Source organism: Sturnira hondurensis, unplaced genomic scaffold (genome assembly GCF_014824575.4).
Source record: "Sturnira hondurensis isolate 20B ecotype Veracruz unplaced genomic scaffold, ASM1482457v3 Scaffold0003681, whole genome shotgun sequence".
Lineage (NCBI taxonomy): Eukaryota > Metazoa > Chordata > Mammalia > Chiroptera > Phyllostomidae > Sturnira > Sturnira hondurensis.
This window is the reverse complement of record NW_028076312.1, coordinates 605892-625890: the sequence shown is the minus strand read 5'-3', so window position 1 is coordinate 625890 and position 19999 is coordinate 605892. Positions and strand designations below refer to the sequence as shown.

Below are 19999 nucleotides of genomic sequence, written 5' to 3'. Positions count from 1 at the left end.
TGGCAAAATCAGTTCAGCTGACTATTTAACAAGTCTGAGTGAGGACTTGGTACTTGAGTCTTCAGCTCCATTAGTTATTTTATTTATTCACCTTTTGCTTTTATTCTCAACATGCTGGCTGCATTCCAGGTGTTTGAGGTTACTATAAATCTCCCTTTTACATATGTGGGGTTTTAATACCATTTCGAAGAAATGCTCAGACTGTACGTTTATTAAGGGTTTTGGACAAGAGTCCTCCTTTGTTCAGGAGCTGTGACCTGTTCATGAGCTTTCCTAGGAGAGACACTCAGAACACATCACAGATTAGTGTTTCACAATTGATTATAGTGATCTTTCAGGTAGAGTTTGTGGCACACTCCCTGGTAGATTGCATTTAAATATCACTTCCTCCACTCAATGTTTAACTGAATTCCATGGTCACAGAAAAAGAAACTTGCATGATGAGGGATGTTATGTTTTTGTGATAACAGAAAACACACAAAAGGCTCCCATTGTTTACCTTTTATTAACTTCTAAGTCAAAATTTGGATGTCACCCGAGGACTTTGCCTTGCTCAGATGGAAATTTTGCTGGGGTGTAAAAACTAACACACACACACTTAAAAAAATAGACCAGAGATAGAAGGAATTCCTCATTGAACTTGGACATTACAAACTGCAGTAGAAGGTTTTAAATAACTTTTATGTTTATTTTAGAGTCTTAGATTTATGTGTTTTGTAAAGAATTTTTATTTCAGATAAACCCCATGGTAAATTGTATCATTTTATGTTGGCTCAATTATATAAATACTATTTAAAATCCAGGTCTTACAAAGGGTTAATAAAAATGAATTCCAATTCACTTTTTCAAAAAAAAAAGATAGATATATCAGGCCCTTTTCTTCATGTTTACTAAAAGTATATTCCTGTTGCCTTTTCATAAGTGCTCTATAATCCCATTAACCCCATTTTGTTGATCTCTAAATTCATACAAGCCTGAAATGTAAAGGTACAATTTCATATTCAATATTAATAGTGTGAAAACAACCACACCAGAAAATAAAATAAAATAAAACACCTCACAAAGGAAAACTATGTGTTAAGATTGGTGTCCTCTTATGAGCTAACGTATGTATGGGAAATATATTGTAAATGAAAATGTAACTGCTCTAGAAGAATAGGTAGCTTTGCTTTTGCTTTGTTTTACAGTGAGTTGGGAGTTCAGAAAACTATCCATCATGCAGTTACTAGAAGGGTAGATTAAATCAGGGGGCAGGAAAGAGAATAGAGGAGACAAAAGGAAATAAAGGAAAAGCAAGAGGTGAGTTAAGAATGAGCTATTGCTTGTGAACTACCGTCTGTCCACAGAAATGATAGGAAAACAGCAGACAGGGCAACAGACAGAAAATTGCATCAGGCTTCAGTGTTTATGTTTTTGATGGAAATGTACAAATGATTTCCATCCCTTACAGTGCTGTCATGCTCCATCACTTTAGTGCATTTTCACCTTGCAGAAGAAGTCGGAGCCGGACTTCCTTCTCTGACGGCTAATTAATCTCTCACAAGCCTGCCCCTCACCTTAAGCTAGTGGCTCCTGGGCAGATTTCTTTCCCCCTGGAGCAGTCATTTCTTCTCCTGAGCAATAGGAGAACCCATCTTTTTTCTCATTTAGGAAGCTCTGTGAGCTTTAGTATAGCATTGAGAAATAGCTCCTTCTAACCCACAACTGTAAATGAATATATACTCCCAAAGAATGGAATTGGGTTTTAATGACAACAGACGAAGCCTGAATGTAAATTTTTAATTTGCACCATTTTCTTCCAATAGTACATATAATAGATAAAGACACACGTAACTTAGATTACGCAGTTTCTGTATATGTGTGTGTGTGTGTGTGTGTTTCTTAGCTCTTTACTCTGATGAAACAAATACACTCATAATACTGATGCATTTTCCTTGAAAATACTACCAAATTTTGCAAACAGGAGACTGCTTTTAGTTTAATAGCTATGTATGCAAAAAAAATTAAGAGAATAATTTCATATATGTTGAAATGCTCAATTAAAAATAATAAAACCCCATTTAGTTTTATTGTATTTTATAACTAAAGTCTCCCTAGGTTACCACAAACTAAACATTTACAAAGTGTATGTCTTAGTTTTGTCATAGTTGGAAATTTTATTTCAACAATGGCTCATAGAAGGTTAGACATATGAACAATACTTTAATATTTTTCTGATTCTGTCCACATATATCTTTCTTTTTCTTGTAATTATCTGTGTTGCTTTTATATTCTCTTGCTTGTTTTGTGAAATTTTATGTTTCTTTACTTTTTATTTCCCTTTAACTAAACACAAAATGCCTCAGGCCAGCCATATATTTTGTGCCTTTAGAAAGCAGAAGACAAAATATGTTCATGGAATAGCTATTCCAAATATTAAAGATTCTCTGTCCATCTTTGCAGATATAACTTGACCCATACATGTATGGCAAACATACTGGACAAGAGAATAGGATCATTATAAATATTCAGTTATTTACAGAAATGTATATGATTCACATTTTCAACATCTTCACATGCGTAGTGTTAGCGCAGAACGGGGTCCACTGTGTGTCAAAGCCCCCCAAATGGGAATGGGAGACTTTGTGAAGAAAGCAGAGGTTTATTAGCTGAGGAAATGGTGCCATGCCTGGAGTCAAAAATGAGCTAATGCTCAGAGACTTGGCTCCTAGGAGATAAGTTATACCTGGGGAAGATTATTAATCATGGCGACTAAGGGAGTTAGACTTCTGGCCAAGGTTGTGGTCTCTACCAATCGGTCAGCACTAGGATGGGGGTAGTAGATCCGTTCATCTGTTCCTGATGTCAGTGGGGGTGTGTGTGGCTTTGTCTGGTTTTTTACAAGTACATGGTCAGTGGGGTGGTTCTGGAGCTGAAAGACGACTGAAGCCTAAAAGTTATCTCTAGTTTTGCTAAAATTCTGTCTCTGGTCAACAGGCCCAAGGTTCTGTTCCTAAGATTATTCAAAGTTAATCAGAATCTCATTGTCCTGAGAGCTTAATAACGAAGGGAGTGGATGTGCAAGGGAGAAGGAGGCGGATGAGTCAGGGTGCTAGATGAGACCAGTTTAATCAAAAGGGAAGAAAGGCAAACAAGCATATGAAACAAATGAAGTTCCAGACTGGTTACAGTAGTAGTTATTTAAAAATGATATCCTGGGTGTTGTTAACGGCACATTGCAGGGAGTCTGAATTAGGTAGTCTTTCTATAAAAGGTAGTGAGTTCTGTTTTAGCAACAGTTTAATTTGAGGAAAATTATTTTTGCCTTTTAGGCTTGGTTTTATTCTTTGGTAAGACAAGTCTACTTTGGTTTTGAACTAAATCCATGAACTTGGCCCTGACTCCTATGGTGGAACCTTTCTTCAGTCTCAGCTAGAAAGTGTGAGGTGCTCAGTAAGTTCCCTCTTCTCTGCCTGGTGTCAACGTCCAGTGTCTTGCAGCAGTGCCTGGCCTCCGCTATCAACGTTCAGTTCTCAGCCACAACGTGGCAAATCTCGCCTAGGCCTTCTGGAACCTTACTCGGTAGAAATGCCACCTAGACCTCAGCCCACAGTTCATGATAAATCCTCACACAGACTGATGCCATCTCCAGTGCAGTTCCCTTTTCTCAGGGGCCCTACGCTGTAAATTCAGGCGTGTTAGCAACCCAAATTATTCTCCCTGCCCCTCGGCTCAGTGCGATTTTAGTTCTCCTGGGGTTCTGCCGTTGTAGTTGAGAGCAGGGTAATGCTTCCAAGCAGAAACACACAGCAGTTAAGAAGCTCATGTTGAGTTTTTCCCTTCATTCGGGGACTTCCCAACTGTACTGTTTAGTTCAATGCCAGCAACAGTTGCCTGATACAATTTGTGTAATTGTATAGCTGTTTATGGTGAGAGGAGAAGTACATACAGTACTGGTTACTGTGTTATTCTTAGAAATATAAACCCTAGCAAGACATTTTTATTGTTAGATAAAGGAGATAAAGAAGATTTCTATAAGGGAGGCAAGTAGAGGGTGGTAGTGGGGTCAGGAGCATTCACAATTGACATAGATAGAGCCTGTGACTCAGGGGCTTTGCAACAGCTATATGTACTTTAAAATATATTTGAAAGTGGAGGAGAGACGAACTTCAGAGAACAAGTCGGTAACACACTTGCTGACATGTCTGTGGGAGACAATAAGTATGTTTAGAAATTAGTGATAACCTAAGTTCAATTTCGCTTCCTCTGCCATTAATCTTTAGCAGATAGCTGTCCCCGTACAAAGATAAGTCATAATAAAAAGGAACCAGAACTTATGAAGAATTGCAAAAATTGAAGAATAAATAAATGGATGTAAACCAACAGTCCCCTGAAGGACATACATTGCATCAGAAATGATCTAATTAAAGTTATCAGTAATTCAGACAAAAACTGCTGATCAGAACTTAAGTGAATGATTGTGATATTAAAAATATACTCAATCATCTGTTAATGACATTATTAATTACCTTCCACTCTTTATTTTTCAAATGGATTTATAAATAAAGTTAATTAAAGCAATCAGACATTACAAATGAAGAGTGATACTATTGTACGCATAGGCCGTTTCATTAAGAAACAGCCCCTTCGTAAAATGGGAAAACTGCGGTTGTCTTTTCTTATTTTTTTTAAAGATTTTATTTATTTATCTTTAGAGGGGAAGGAGAGAGGGAGAGAAACATCAGTGTATGGTTGCCTTTTGTGCACCCCCAGCTGGTAGTTATCCTGCAAGGAACCGGCCTGCAACCCAGGCATGTGCCCTGACTGGGAATCGAACCGCGATCGTCTGGTTCGCAGGCCTGCGCTCAATCCACTGAGCTACGCCAGCCAGGGCTTTTTTTTCTTATATTTTGCATCAGTCATTTGCACACTACAGCCTAAATCAGAATCACCTGAGAGTTTTTTTTAAACACAGGTTGCCAGGTCTCAACCCCAGAGTATGAGTCTCAAGAATTTGCATTTAACATGCTCCCAAGGGACGCGGATGCTGCTGGTCCTGGGAAAGCTCTTTGAAAACCATTGGTTTGGATTCTCATCCCCAAAGGCAAATTATAATCACCACGAGGAGATGTTAATTCGCACTAATACTCAGGCTCCATTTCAGACCAATTAAAATACAATGTCTGAGGCTTGAGGCTAAGTATCTCAGGTGATTTTAATATACAGCTGACGCTGAAAGAAAAAAAAGAAATGGAATGACGTAAAGTTTATCTGGTCTTAACCTATTAGTAGAATTTTTTCTCAGCACATTCCTTTATTAATTGGGAACAAATTTATGTAGCCGTTCACAACGAGGAGTGGGTGGGGTAGTATTAAGATGGCTTCATCAACGCCTTTATAAATTAAAGGCAATTTAAGCTGCCAATTTCTTGTTATTAATTTACACAGTGCTTAGAATATAAAGTAATTTTAGAATTTTTTACAACTGTTGTTCTTAAACATTTTGCCATTTATAAAACGATTTCATGCCTTAGATATTTAAATTATCTGCATTAGCATTGTTCTGTACAGTTAGACAGTGTAAGGAACATGTAGGTGCTAATTCCTGAGACTTTAGCTCCTAATCTCTCTGTCTGCAGTGAAAGATGCAGATGCACTCTGTACGGACACACGGACTCCGTGAACAGCATCGAGTTCTTCCTTTGCTCCAACACTCTCCTCACAGGCTCTGCAGATAAGTCCCTGTCTATCTGGGATGCAAGAACGGTAAGCGGATTGACAACATTTTTTCCACGTTTTCATAAGTGTAGTCACTCTTAGTCACTCTTTAGGTGATGGGTACAACTTGTAAAGTAATTGTGCAAGGGCAGGTCAAGTGAAAGAATGGTAGTGTGTTTCCGTTTAAAGGTCTTGTCAATGTCCTCTTATCTACCCTGCCTCATAAACGTAAGGACTATGCAAATAATCTAATGAGTTCATTAAACACTGGTTCAGTCATTTATTGAAATTGAAACTCTACTGGGTCAGCACATAAGAAACAGAAACAGGTAGTGCCTCTCCTTAAGTGTAGTTAGGTAAGGAAGGAGGAAAAAGGAGATGATGAGACATGTGTTAAAATGGAAGAGTGTATACAGTAAAGCAGAAAAGTCAGAAGGAGAACCCTCATCTGCTCGGATGAGTGTGGATGGCTTCCAGGAGGAGGTCGTGTTGTCACGATCTGAGATTTGGAGGGGAAGGACAATAATGTATCAGGTAGTTTTGAGTAGGGTGGACTCTGGGAAAGGGCAGTGCACGTACAAAGCGATGAGGGTGAGGCAGCAATGGCATATTGGGGAATGATAATATGTTTCAGTAGAGCTGAGAGAAGAAAAATGAAACGATAGACAAGAGACAACAGATGGCCAAGGACAGGATAATAAGTATCTGATTGAAGTTTTATACTGCTTTGGAGGGTAACATAATTGGATTTGCCTTTTTGAGAGATTGATAGTAAGATGAAGGAATCAGTCTCATTGAGGAGGCTAATACATCAGGCTAGGGGCAGAAGAGAATTTGAACTAGGAGTTTGTGAAAATAGGAAGGATTGATAGATGGAAGACAGGAGATTTAACTATCAGAACTTAAAGTGACTGTAGATGGAGATTGTAGGAGGAGGGAGTTAGGGCAGGGCGAACAACTGTCCAGTTTGTCTAAGACTGCCTGTTTTCCTGGGTCATGGGATTTTCAGTACTAAAACTGGACAGCCCACAACTGTGGCTCCTAGAGTGATTTAGATGTGAAGAAGTGGCGATAAAATGGGGTTACGTACAGAAACTGTTTAGCTGTGAAGATGAAGATGTGAAAAGGCTCTAGAGTCAGATAAAGGCTCCTCTTTTATTCAGATAAGAGACAACAGGTTTGTCTGATTATGGGTAAGAACGGGGGGAAAGGAAGGGGTTGAAGATGCAGGAAAGAGAAGGGATAATAGGGGGCTTATTGAACATTGATTTTAGCAATTTGAAGAAGGCCAAGATATGCAAAACAAGATCTCCATATTCATTCTTAGCAACATTTGATGAAAACAATGAAGAAAACTAAGACCCCAGGAGACTGCATGAAAAGGAATGAAATATCTATAGTATCTGGTTCCTGGGTCAGTAAAGAAATGCAACAATAATGTCTCCCATGTACCTTCCCTTATGTTACATATGATCAAAAGGGAATATGAAAATGATATGCAGATGGTGTGAACAGTGACTCAAGTTCAGTATGAGGGGCTCTATTTAGTCGTCTAGGGCAAATTTATTTAGGATAAATAAAGAACAGGATGTCCTCAGGTGCCACTGAAAGTGCCTTCGAGGCCAACTTGACATGTTTCAGAGGTTTGCCTTCTGAGGAGGTGAAGTCAAGGGGCATGGTGGGAGAACTGACTGAAGAATAAAATCTCCATGATTCGCTATGGGGTACCAAAGTCCCACAACCTGTGCCTTATTTTACAATAGCTTAGACCCTGATGCTGTGGAGTTCACTTCTGCTAACAGAGCATCAGCGGAAAAGCAGGGTTTTCAATGAATTTAGTCCAAATACTTAGATGTGAAGTGTGTATAAAAGCAACCGCTAAAGGAAAACCCATAGAGAAAATATTCATTTAGCAGTGACCTAAATTTTATGTTCATTTTCTCTTGCTATCAGTTTTTTTCCTTTTCTGTCTCTCAAAGTGCTTTAACTGAATGTTCTCAGAAATTGGGTCTCTTATTTACTTTCTCTCATGTGAGCAACTGAAGCACTAATGCCTGGAAGTACAGCTGTTCTTATTAGGAGGAGTCGCCTCTCATAAATCTGCCTTAAATGCGCGGAGTTGTTTGTTGATGGTGACCTTCCTACCTGAGGCTGAGAGCTCCCTGTGCTGTTTCCGTGCCCCACAGTAGCTCTGAGAGCAGGAGAGGGAGGGGTCAGCGCTGCACAGGGCCTGCAGTGAGCAGCAGCTCGTGTGCCTTGAATGTATGTGTGCAGAAAGGTGGCGAATCCTAGGAACATTACTTCAATCAATAGAAATAAATATATTTTAATTGGCGTAATCACTAATTAAAATGTATATTATTAACATTATTTTTGTAATTTTATTATTAATAGGCAAACTAGCCTTTTTATTCATTAACACTAGGAAAAGGGCTATTTGGCATAAATGAAGTGTTACAAATAATTGTAAATGCATGAATGATTAGAAATAAAATCCATTTAATGTGTATATTTTCTGAAAACATTTTTAGACCATATTGTAAAAAGTGCATATTTAAATTGGTATCTGTAATAGAGGCTTCTTGTGTAAAACAAATGGAAAAATCACTCTATTTAGGTTACTAATAACTAGCCAATGAAAGGTGATAACTAAAATATTGATATACAAATCTACAAATAATGTACAAAAACAACTGTAGAGTTAAACAGCCTCAATTCACTAAAATTGCATCAGATACTGCTAGTGATTTTATCTTAGATATATCTCATTTTTTAAAAAACAACAAACAGAAAACCTGAAATAACTAGATTTTAAAAAATTAATTTTATGTACATAGATTTAAAAAGGTACATGTTATATGTTGTTTATAAAATATGTAATTATTATACAAACAATGAAGTCCTTAAATATAAATTAACTTTTGCAGTTGAGCATTGTGAGATATTCCAAGGGCAACCAGGATAGCTATAGATCCTTCGATGTAATAATGAAAACTGCAAAACACATTAATATTGAAGATGTTATTTGACTTGTAACTTCAACTGAATGCATAGTATGCTAATCTCTTTGATAAATGCAATTATGTTAATTCTGTGATAAGTGATAAACTCTCAGGTTATACCAGAAGTCTGAACCTAAAAGGAGATGAATGACTTTCTTCTCAGTAAAGCAAGAGCAGTGACTTTTGTCACCTAAGTGTGATCAGTTGGTACTGAGACATCCTCTAAAATATACTAGATTAAACATGAAAATGACCAGTGGATTGTATTCCTATAAATTAATTTTAAACCTCTTTCTCTCATTTCCAAATATATACTAGTCTTAAATCATTATCCTAATCTAACCGTTTATTGTCAAAGATGATGTATGCACTGACCTCTAAGTCAGTCTTGGAGTCGGCTGGTCAGATCAGCTCTGAATTTTGTGGGAGCTGAGGAGAGGGATATAAATCTCTATCATTAACAAAGAGCAGCTATTAAATAGCTCACAGGTTGGAAACTCATGAAATTGCTCAGTTTTACAGGACTACACACACAGTATTTTTCCTCAAAGTTAAGAAACAATGAAATTATTTTATTAAAATTGAAAAATAAGAATAAGATTTAATATGGCCAGAATATGATTTATGATATAGTGCATTTAATGAAAACTTATAATGTTCTCTGAAAAAGCAATATGAAAAATCCCAACATGTCAGTGATTTGGAAGCCATTTTAAAATAAATGCAATGAGATTATTAGCCATTCACAGGTTCAATGAAAATATCAAGACTTTTGCCCTGGCTGGTGTGGCTCAGTGGATTGAGCACTGGCGTGTGAACCAAAGGGTCACTGGTTCGATTCCCAGTCAGGGCACATGCCTGGGGTGTGCAAGAGGCAACCACACATTGATGTTTCTCTCTGTTGGGAACCGCCCTGCCTAGTTTCAGAAGCTGTAACCACCAGCCCCCCCGTGGCTAAGGCTGAGTGAGCGACCTTCGGACCATAAGCCACTAAGGACACAAAGCTTCTCTCTGTGGCAGGAGCGCCGCTCTGCTCCTTTTACTTCATCTGTAACTGGCCCCCAGTGCTTGATCAGTTAGCCAATAATGGGTAAGATTACTCAAGGGGGGATGACCTAAGACAGGCATGATCACAGGGAGGCCCCAGGGAAGGACTTGGGGGCTATAGCAAAAGGGGGTGATGGACCCTCCCCTCAGCTTTGACATAGCCTGAATCCTCATTCTGTCTGGGAAAAGTCTCCTAATCTCTTGGCTGCCTTACTTCCCCTGCCTGACTTAAGCCTGACACAATGACAGAGGGTGGTGCAGCCCCTGTGCTGGAAAGGGCAGGTTCCCTGGGTAATCACGCCTAAGAAAGAATATATAAAATTCTGTGAAGCCTGCTTTGCTAAGAATGCTCTCAGTTAAATGATGAGGGTCCAAGCAGTAGGTGAAGTTTGTTCCCCAAAGTTTTACGGCCATTTAGCTATCTGACCCTGACTCAAAATAGGCCCTCAGAGTTCTTTGTATGTTATCTGTTGTTTGATCCCTACTGCCTGATAATGATTAATAAGTTTTACCTGTATTCTTATGCAAAATGAACCCAATAAAAACCCACTGAGGAAAAGGCTCTCGGCTCTTCTCCTTTGAGAGATTGGCTACCTTTCCTCCCCAAGCAGATTATGTCTTGGTAGACTTATTCTCATCTGTGGTGGCTGGGGGGGCCTTGCAGGTGGAGCCCCTGACATCTCTCTCTCTCTTTCTCCTTCCTGTCCCCTGTATCTAAAAATAAATAAATAAAATATTTTAAAAAATAAAATATCAAGGCTATTGATATTTCTTAAAGGATGTTCTCATAATATAGCAAAACATAGACTAGGATGAGTAATACATCTGCAAGTTGCTCAGAGCTGCTTTGGCAATGATCAGAGTTGCTGACATTCTGTCTCTTGCGATGAATCAGACACAGAGTTCATGGTCTGGACTGCCTTTGTTGGCCATGCCTTGCTCCCTGGACTAACTGCAGGTTCTTGTCCAATAGATGGTGTTGTTCTGACTTAACTTTAGCCAAAAGATCAAGTAACTGATCATTGTGAGTTTCTGCAAAGCAGAACTCTTGAGTCCTGTCTGGTACCTCAATTGTCGATGCCATAGTTCAACCTGCACCCTACGTAGGCCTGCAGGTTTCCCGAGAGTGATCTGCTGGACTCTCAGAGGAGCCTGGCATTATTCATAAGCTAGAATGTGGAAACAAAGGCAAAGATTGTGCTTTCTCTCTCTAGGTTTTATGCCTAAGCCATGTCTAATTGAGTAATATTTATTGAAGATCTTTGTGGCAGGCAGCATTCTGGCTTCTGCATTGTTGACTCCGACAGAGTCCCTGCCCTCAACGAACACATAGTCTAGCAGTGAACAGACATAAAGATGAGTTATCTTAAAATAATGTAGTGATTGTTATATACTCAACGTAACTATATCTTTGGCTTTTTGTGCCAAAGCTCACTGTTACAAAAGGTGATCTTATGATTAACACTTATTTAATGCCTACTATGTGCCATCACTTTACTTATAACATCTATTTAATGCTTACTGGAATTACCATTACCTGTGTTAAGAATTGGAAAAACAAAGGCATAGAAGAGTAAAGTAAGTTGCCCACGATCGGCCAGCCAATAGGCAGAAAGCAAAAGTAGGAAGCAGGCTGATTCTCCAATCTCAATTTTATATTGTTATTCTTTGACTTCCAGCTTTTTATTGGTCCTTCACTGAAAAACTAAAAGTATTAAAATGGCATTTCAGTGAAAAAAGATGATGTGCTTATATTTGTAAAAATAGTGTTTTAACACTGCAATTAAATGTTTCACAAGTCAGATCTCTGCTTGTCTGCAGCAACTGTTAGAGTTACAGATGACTCCTGGCAAAGACATAAAACTCTAAGGGGAAAAAGACCATCACAATCTGTAGCTATCAATTAGATACCAGATTGTCAGATTCATCCACCAATTATGCAAAGGCATTTTTGTTAAAAGTTTCCTAGGCATTTTCCTTATTCTGAAGTCAATCAGTTGGTCTTATAAACCAATCAGAAGTTTTCAAATATTTTAAAACAAAGTAGAAAATTCTGCTTCTATAGTTTTAAAAGAGTTTGATTCAAAAGCTTTCAAAGGTGATTGCCCTTACATAGATTTGGCAAAGAAAACAGGTCCAAACAACTGTTATCAAATGTTCTGCAGAGCAAGCTTCTTTTGAAAATGGTTCTTTTTGTGTTCGCTGTTAAAATGCTACCTTTACTTTGATTATTATTTTCAAAAATATCTGCTTATAGCACACGGTTGACAAATGTTTGTGATCACATAAAATGTGAACAAATTATGTATGTTTTGTGGAAAAAAGCATAACTCGTCTTTAAGGTCAAATTTTTTTCTAATGTTTTGCTGAAACATTACATGAAATTCTGTGGGAATATGAAACATTTTCTTGGTTATGCCCTGATTCATTACAAAAGATTATGAAAAGTATAATCATCAAAAGACTAGTTCACATATAAGTAAGCTGCTTAAAAAAATTCAAAGTGCTCCGAATTGCTATAATGCAATACTTGAAGAGTGCCTCACTGTGTTGTTACCCATACCTTGATTCAACAACCTTGACATTGTACAAGTCTTAGGCAAAAGCTTACTCTTCCTGCACTAAATAAATGTCAGCTACCATCAGTTATTAACCACTTTATACCCTATGTGAACTTAATCAATATATACAAAGATCTTTTCTTAAAGGCTTTCCCTTTATTTTTTTCTTTTATCTGATGTACCTTTTTACCCATCAGCTGGTGAGTTTAGTTTACTTATTCTTAAAGTCTTACTTTGCCTTTTCTAAAAAGCTCTCCAAATTTGCCATTCTGGATTAGATGCCCCAAGAGGCCACAAACAAAATGTGTACCACATAGAATTTATTAATGTTTTAGTAAAATACTTACACTATTGAACTTGACAAATGAGGCTTTGTCTCCCACAAAAAGATAAGCCTTACCAATTTGCTTGCTTTTTGAGTAATAACTAATAGCTTCAGTAATGTGGTACAGGCAGATATGTTTGAAAGATAAAGGTGCTTAATTGTTTCTATAGAATCCTGGGCTTACATCTTATATTATTTCGTATTTATGTCAGATTACAGCACAGTAATAGTACACAGCCATTCTGTCCAAATTCAAACCCAAAATCTGGTGCATTTTGAGCAGAGTGGCATTGGCATTCATTGTCTAAAATCTTTCTGTTTCAATTTCCCAATGTGTAAAATGTGGATACTGGTATAGTACTTATTACATAGGGGTGCAGTGGGCTTAAATGACTAACCATGTAAAGTGCTGTCAAGACCAATGGATAGATATAAGAACTTGATGCATGTTAGATATTCTGTGGCAGCTGTCACATCGTACTACCATTGTTTGTCAGTTGATGTTTGTCTATTACGAGACTCTGAGCTTTCTTTTCTCATTCCACAACCATTGGCGCAATAGGCATTCAATAGATGTAGAAAGAACGGGAGAATTGGGAGAGACTATAAATTGGATTTTTTGGTTTTTATAAAGAAAAATCTTTTATTCAAAAAAATTTGCTATTTTTTAGAATTGAAATGAGTATTTTTAATATATATTAAAATGATCATGAATTGAATGATCATTCAAATAGAGGTTCATATAGAGGTTCAAACAATGGTTGTTGAACTTATAAAATGCATTTTTCTATATCTCATTAACTACATAAAATGTATGCTTAGTAGTGTAGCAGAGTGGTTTGTCATTTTAGTAATCTTTTCAAAAAACAGATCTTTGCTGTATTAATTTATATTATCTTTTTGTTCTGTGTTTCATGAGTTTTGCTCTAACTTTTATTATTTTCTTTCTTCTGATAAATTTGGGCTACTTTTGTTCTTTTTCTAGTTCTTTAAGATATAATGTTATATTGTTTATTTCAGATTTTTCTTGTTTCTTGAGATAGGCCTGTAAGAATATAAACTTCCTTTTTATTACTGCATACTGTCTCTTTTTTGAAATTTTATTGATTTACTATCAGAGGGAGGGCAGGGGAGGGAGAAACAGAGAGAAAGAAACAGCAACGTGCAGGAGAAACACCAGTTGGTTGCCTCTCACATGCCCTCAGGGACCCAGCCATCAACCAAAAGCATCTGCCCTGACCTGGGATCGAACTGGCAACCCTTTGATTCAGAGGCCAGCATTCAATCCACTGAGCCACATCAGCCAGGGTGTGCTGTGTGTTTGTAACTAAAACATGCTGATAGGTTAATTCTATTAGATTATTTAAAATTCTAAGAGTTAACAATAATTTCTTCACACTTCATGCATTTAAATCAAATCTCACAAATAAAGATGTAAAGATGTGTTTTGTTTTAAAGATTTTATTTATTTACTTTTTAGCGAGGGAAAGGGAGGAAGAAAAAGAAGGAGAGAAACATCAATGTGTGTTGGCCTCTCATGCACCCTCTACTGGGGACCTGACCCACAGCCCAGCCATACGCCTTGGACTGGGAATTGAACTGGTGACCCTTTAGTTCACAGGCCAGCACCCCACCCACTGAGCCACACCAGCCAGGACAAGATGTGGTTTTAAGACGGCATAATAATAAGTAAAATTCCTAACCGATTATTTAAAATAACAAACATTTTAAATTTAATCTTTGTATTTTTCCATTACCATTTAGTTCCCTTATTCTGTCCCTGTAATCACCGCACTGTTGTCCATGTCCATGAGTCCTTTTACAGTTTTGTTCAATCCTTCCACCCTCTAAACTGCCCCCGCCAACCAGCTATCATCTGTTCTCCATCTGTTAGTCAATCTTGGTTTTCCTCGTTAGTTCAGTTTGTTCAGTAGATTCCATATATGAGTGAAATCGTATGGTATTTGCCTTTCTCTGACTGGCTTATTTCACTTAGCATAATGTTCCCCAGGTCCAGCCATACAGTTGTGGAGGTTAAACTTTTCTTCTTGTTTAGTAGTATTCCATTGTGTAAATGTCCCAGAGTTGTTTTATCTACTCAGGCGGCTTCCATGTCTTGGCAATTATAAATAACACTGAAATGAACATAGGGATGCTTATGTTCTTTCGAATTTTTGGTTCCTTTGGATATAATCCCAGAAGTGGGATTGCTGGGTCAAAATGCAGTTCTAATTTTAATGTTTTGAGGTATCTCCATACTGCTTTCCACAGTGGCTGCAACAGTCTGCATTCCCACCAATAGTGCAAAAGGGTTCCCCTTTCTCCACATCCTCACCAGCACTTGATATTTAAAAAAATATATTAATAGTAGCCATCCTGACAGGTATGAGGGGATTATCTCATTGTGGTTTTTATTTGCATTTCTCTCATGATTAGTGGTGTTGAGCATCTTTTCATATGTCTACTGGCCATTGATATGTCCTCTTTGAAGAAGTGTCTATTCAGGTGTTTTGCCTGTTTTTTAGTTGGTTTGTTTGTTTTTTGGGTGTTGAGTTTTGTAGGTACTTTATAAATTTTGGATATAAACCCCTTAGCAGATGTATTGGTGAATGTGTTCTCTCCCATTCTGTGGGTTAGGATAACAAACATTTTTGACAACACTTTATTCTTGTCTTAAATAAGAAACTCCATTATACTTTTATATTGAATTGTATGGATTGAATTGAATTTTAGGGTTGAAGGGAACAATCCAAAAGAAAATATTAGGATTAAAACTTTATTTTTTAAATAAAGATAACATGAGCAGAAACTTTCCCCATATGCATACACAATTTTTATTTCCTTGATGAAATGGGTTATTTGTATCATCTTGAGAGTATTTGTATTATTAGGAAATAAATGATGATATAAAAAAGGGTATTAAATTTAGATGCAGTAGATAAAGACATTTTCATTCTTATGGCTTACACTACAAGTTGTAATAAAAATAGCTAGTATTTATTCCGTCAAGCACTTTAGACACATGATTATATTTAATTATCACAAATAACATTTTAAGTTAGAGAATATTTTCACCATTTTCTAGGAAATGCTATATATGTTCACCATAACGTTTCTGAAAAGATGATGAATAGCCGACTCAAGGGTCTATAGGAGGTGGTCTCGTTACTGCAACCCTGTTTCTTCCACCCCCCAAGTCCAAGTCCCTTTACTGCTCCATGCTATCTCTATTTTAACACGACATTAGAGAAGTCCAATTCTCAAAAGGCATTTGTAAGCACCTGTTTATGTCACTGGGTTTGATAGCATTTTGAGTGGACAAAAACCCTCTACATATACTTAGACTTCATCACCTTGCCTTTTTTGTCAGATGTTCTCAGGGAAAACTAAAGGTTATTGTATGGTTAAACATAATTATTAAGTTTGATATCTACAGATATCACCTTTGTAGATGTGGTTGGCCCTAGGTCTAGTCTCTTGGCAAAAATATATTTTTGGATCTATTTGAATTGAACATAGTATAAGATTACTGCCTAAGAAAATTGAGGCTACCTCATCATAGAATGCTTTTGATCCAAAGGAAACCTTAGCACATTGCTTCCAGCCCTTTCTGCCTTGAATATAGTGTAGATTATAGACTTTGAAATCAGATAGAATGGATTTTGAACACAGGTTTTGTAACTTCCTAGTTGTGTGTAATAAGGCATGATATTTAATACCTGTGAAGTTCAGCATTTTCTTTTAAAATGGAAATAATAATTAAATCACAGTGTTAACAATGGGGGTATGTATTTGCAAGTCAAAAAAGAAGTTATTTTCCCCTTAATTGGTAGCTGAGAATACTAGCGTCAAGTCTTTTAATGATGTGTAGTTCTCTCTCTTTGGCTGATGGGTTAAATATGTAATAAAATTGAACAATTCCATGGCAGATTGCTTCACCCAGTGTTTTGCTTGTTGCTGTCACTTTCAAGAACTCACTGACTATAAATCATTGCATCAGTTTGCAATTCTACTGCCCATATAAGTGTTTATTTGACCTATTTTGCTTGCAGTCCCCTAATTTCAGTCCAACATATAGAAATTACTGTGGAATAATCTTGTCACTTGTTATTTATTCTTTTATGCATTCAACTCGTTAATGCTTCAGTGGTGATTACTTGGCTATACGTCAAGATAGTCTTCACTTTGAGTACATTATAGCACTATGTGTTAATTAGAATTTTTCAGTACCGTTGTTGAAACTGGAAATTAATTGCAGCATTTTTGGCAAAGGCTTCTGGTATCCTATAGTGGTTTTTATCAGTTTAAGAAAAAAGGCCACCTCTTTTTATGTAGATTCCCAGCACCAGAAAATTATTAACAATTAATCAAAGTGCATTTCTGATAGATAATCATGAGTGCTCCATGGACTCATTTTTGAGGTTTTTCTGTTTGTTTGTTTACTTATTATACTCAAATCTTCCTTCAGTAAATGAAATCAGACAAACTCCTTTGTCTGTACTCCTCTCTTCATGATGTAACAGATTCCCTGATTTTTAAGTAAACTGAGTAAGAGCAGACACATCTGTTTGTGGCAGTTTTGTATTCTACATTGAAAGGCAAAAGTTTCAAATTTAGTCATACAACAAAATGAAATTACAAGCTGCTATAAAAGATATAAGGAAATGGCCATTTGTTGTTTCACTACCAAACATTTAAGAAATTTCTCACTGCGGGGAAAACTAACATGAACACGTGAAACTTGGAGGGAGGCGGGGCTGCAAAGGTCGAGGCTTTTTGTTTGCTTGTTTTGGTACGTTTGTCCATTTCTGTGGTTTGCGGGAAGATAGCACACAGGCCTACCCACATAAAACTATGTGTCTGTGGGGAGTGATGCAAACACGGAAGATAAGGTAGTAAGATATTTGAAGTGAAAGTCTTATTGAACCAAATTTACCAAAGGCCTTCTCCTGGCCAGACTCTTCCTAGTGGGAGTGTGACATTGTTTAGTTAGTTTGCTTCAGTTCTTGCATTTTCCCCAAACCTTCTAAAGTTTGTCTCTATTTTTTGAGGGGGTGGTAGCTATCAAATTTATTATTAAATGAAGGTTGTCATTTCATTGGGAGATACATTATAATTAATTATATAGGTGAATCACTGTTTGCTTGCACAATCTCTTACTCGTGGATATTTGGATCGCCATGTATGCAATGCTCTAAACTGGATTACACAAACATCCTGGCAGGAGCTTTTCCACACCTATCAACTCGTTCAACTGAGTAGAAGTGGTTGTAATCAACATTTTGAAAAAGCATGTTAATCGTGTTGACAAAGGCTCTCTGAAATGTTGGTCATAGTCCATAGTACTTATGTACGACCCCGAGCAATACAGTATTGTTCCCACTTAACCACAGTCTTTCCCACTTTAATTTTGGCATCATATTAAACTTATCCTAATGTACTAATTTATAATTATTAAGATTTTCAGAATGTTTTATATACTCATTAAACACATGTTTGATATGCAAGCTGCAATTAACAATTTCTATGTAACTTGTAATTGATGTTTAAGGTATTTAATGTAGAATTTTAGACGATTTTTTAAAATTTAGTTTGGTTAATGGTTTCTTTATTTTAAATTTAAACTAGTTGAATATTATATTTTTTCTCTCTTTGTCTCAGGAAATTAGTTTCTCTTGAACTATATTTTGCTTCTCTTAATGGCACAATTCATGACTGTCCTCTTTTAGTTCAGTAACTATATGGAAATGTGTGTGTGTGTGTGTGTGTGTGTGTGTAGAGAGAGAGAGAGAGAAGCCCCAGGTTTTTATTACTTGATGTAATTTAATCAATCAACATGTAAGTATTGAATGCCTAATATGCAGAAGGCACAATTCTAAATGCTATAGATTCAATAATATTTTTTTAAATAGTCAAAAACCAGAACTCTCTGCCTTGAGGAGATTTTTGTGCAGAGAGGCAGATAAAGAAATAAGAATAGTATTTTAGATGGTGATACATGTTATAGAGAAAACAATTAGGGAAATAAGATAAATTAGATAAAAGGGGTCCTTGACTGGTGGGAAAGAAGGATTATTGCAATTGTAATTAAGGTACAATGTGAACAAAAAGGCTTAAAGAGGGTTTGGGAGAGAATGTTGTGGATATTTTGTGGGCAAGTATTACAGAGAATAAAAGACAACTATGAAATTACTAGGGTGGGAGCGTGACTAGGGTGTGTTTGAGAAAGAAGCGAGGAGTAACTAGTGAATGAAGAGAAGAGTGGTTAGAAGATATAAAAAGAGGTTAGATGTGTGTTGGTGGGAGAATGGGGGTGTTTTTCATAGTCTTGTAGGTCATTTGATGACTTTGGTCTTTTCCTGGGGGAATACTGGAAAATAATGGAGAGTTTTGAGCAAAACAATGACTTTACCTTTTACCATATAAACTGGGTCCACCACCCAAACAAAGCTAGCGGACTGTAGCGGATGCTGTAGTTGTCTGGTCCCACAGCCTTGCATCCACCTGCAGCTGTGCTGGACAGGTCCTGGGGCCATTATCAACTGTCTACCTCAAGAGCTCACATCTGCCTCTCTCTGGGGGGTTCTTTACCTGAGGGCTTTTCTTAGATGCCACAGTTTACTAGGCTCAACTGGAGAAAGTTAATGTCCCTGCAGACAGATGAAAGTCAGTAGATAAGAAGCTCTGCCTCTCTGTGCCCCAGTGGGTCAACTGTGAAACATGTATTTTATGGTCCCTCACAGGGTCCTTGGTGGGTCCTAGTCCTGGCTGCTCGTAGTGTGTCATGGCACACCCTTTGTCGGTATTACACCTTCTTTGTTTAACCTTCAACTCCCTTGCATGGGCTTCCCAGGTTTCTCTCTTTTAAAGGATTCATCTAGGTTATATTTTAGGGTGCCTCACACCAAGCCAGTTGAAAACCCTTGGATTGAGTTGCTCATTTCTAGTTCACAGAGCAAAACGCCCAGGAATGTCCCACAGGAATTAAGCAAAGATGATGACTGGCCTTTTGGCTCTACCCCTCTGTGCCCTTATGGCTCCCACTTTATACAGCATTACAGAAGCAAAGGATCTTAGAGAGCTATAGAGTTCTTTTTGTTGCCCTCCCCAATGCACTGTTAGTGTAAGCATGGCAAATCTGGTGCTGCTTCTGCGATGAATCATTTTTGTCAATAGTCACAAACACAGCCATGAAATGAGGAATGATTGATAGGGAGCTGAAAATGTGTGAGCACACTGAAGAGATATAATGATCACTGGTGTCTGCAGTGGAGAAGCAGGAATACAGCTGCTTGGAGCTTGGGCCAGTTTAGAGCAAAAGGGGAGACTGTGCCAGGTGACTCTGTGTTTCTACCAGCTAGAGTCAA

At 37.4% G+C, this 19999-nt stretch overlaps 1 protein-coding gene across 1 annotated transcript in view; it reads left to right on the top strand.

The window, feature by feature from the left end:
- SPAG16 (sperm associated antigen 16) overlaps nucleotides 1–19999 on the top strand; it is a 750884-nt gene that overhangs the window by 429348 nt on the left and 301537 nt on the right. The window contains exon 13 of the mRNA XM_037042002.1: nucleotides 5619–5745. Within this exon, the coding sequence (XP_036897897.1) occupies nucleotides 5619–5745 (127 nt within the window). The remainder of the gene's footprint in view (nucleotides 1–5618; nucleotides 5746–19999) is intronic.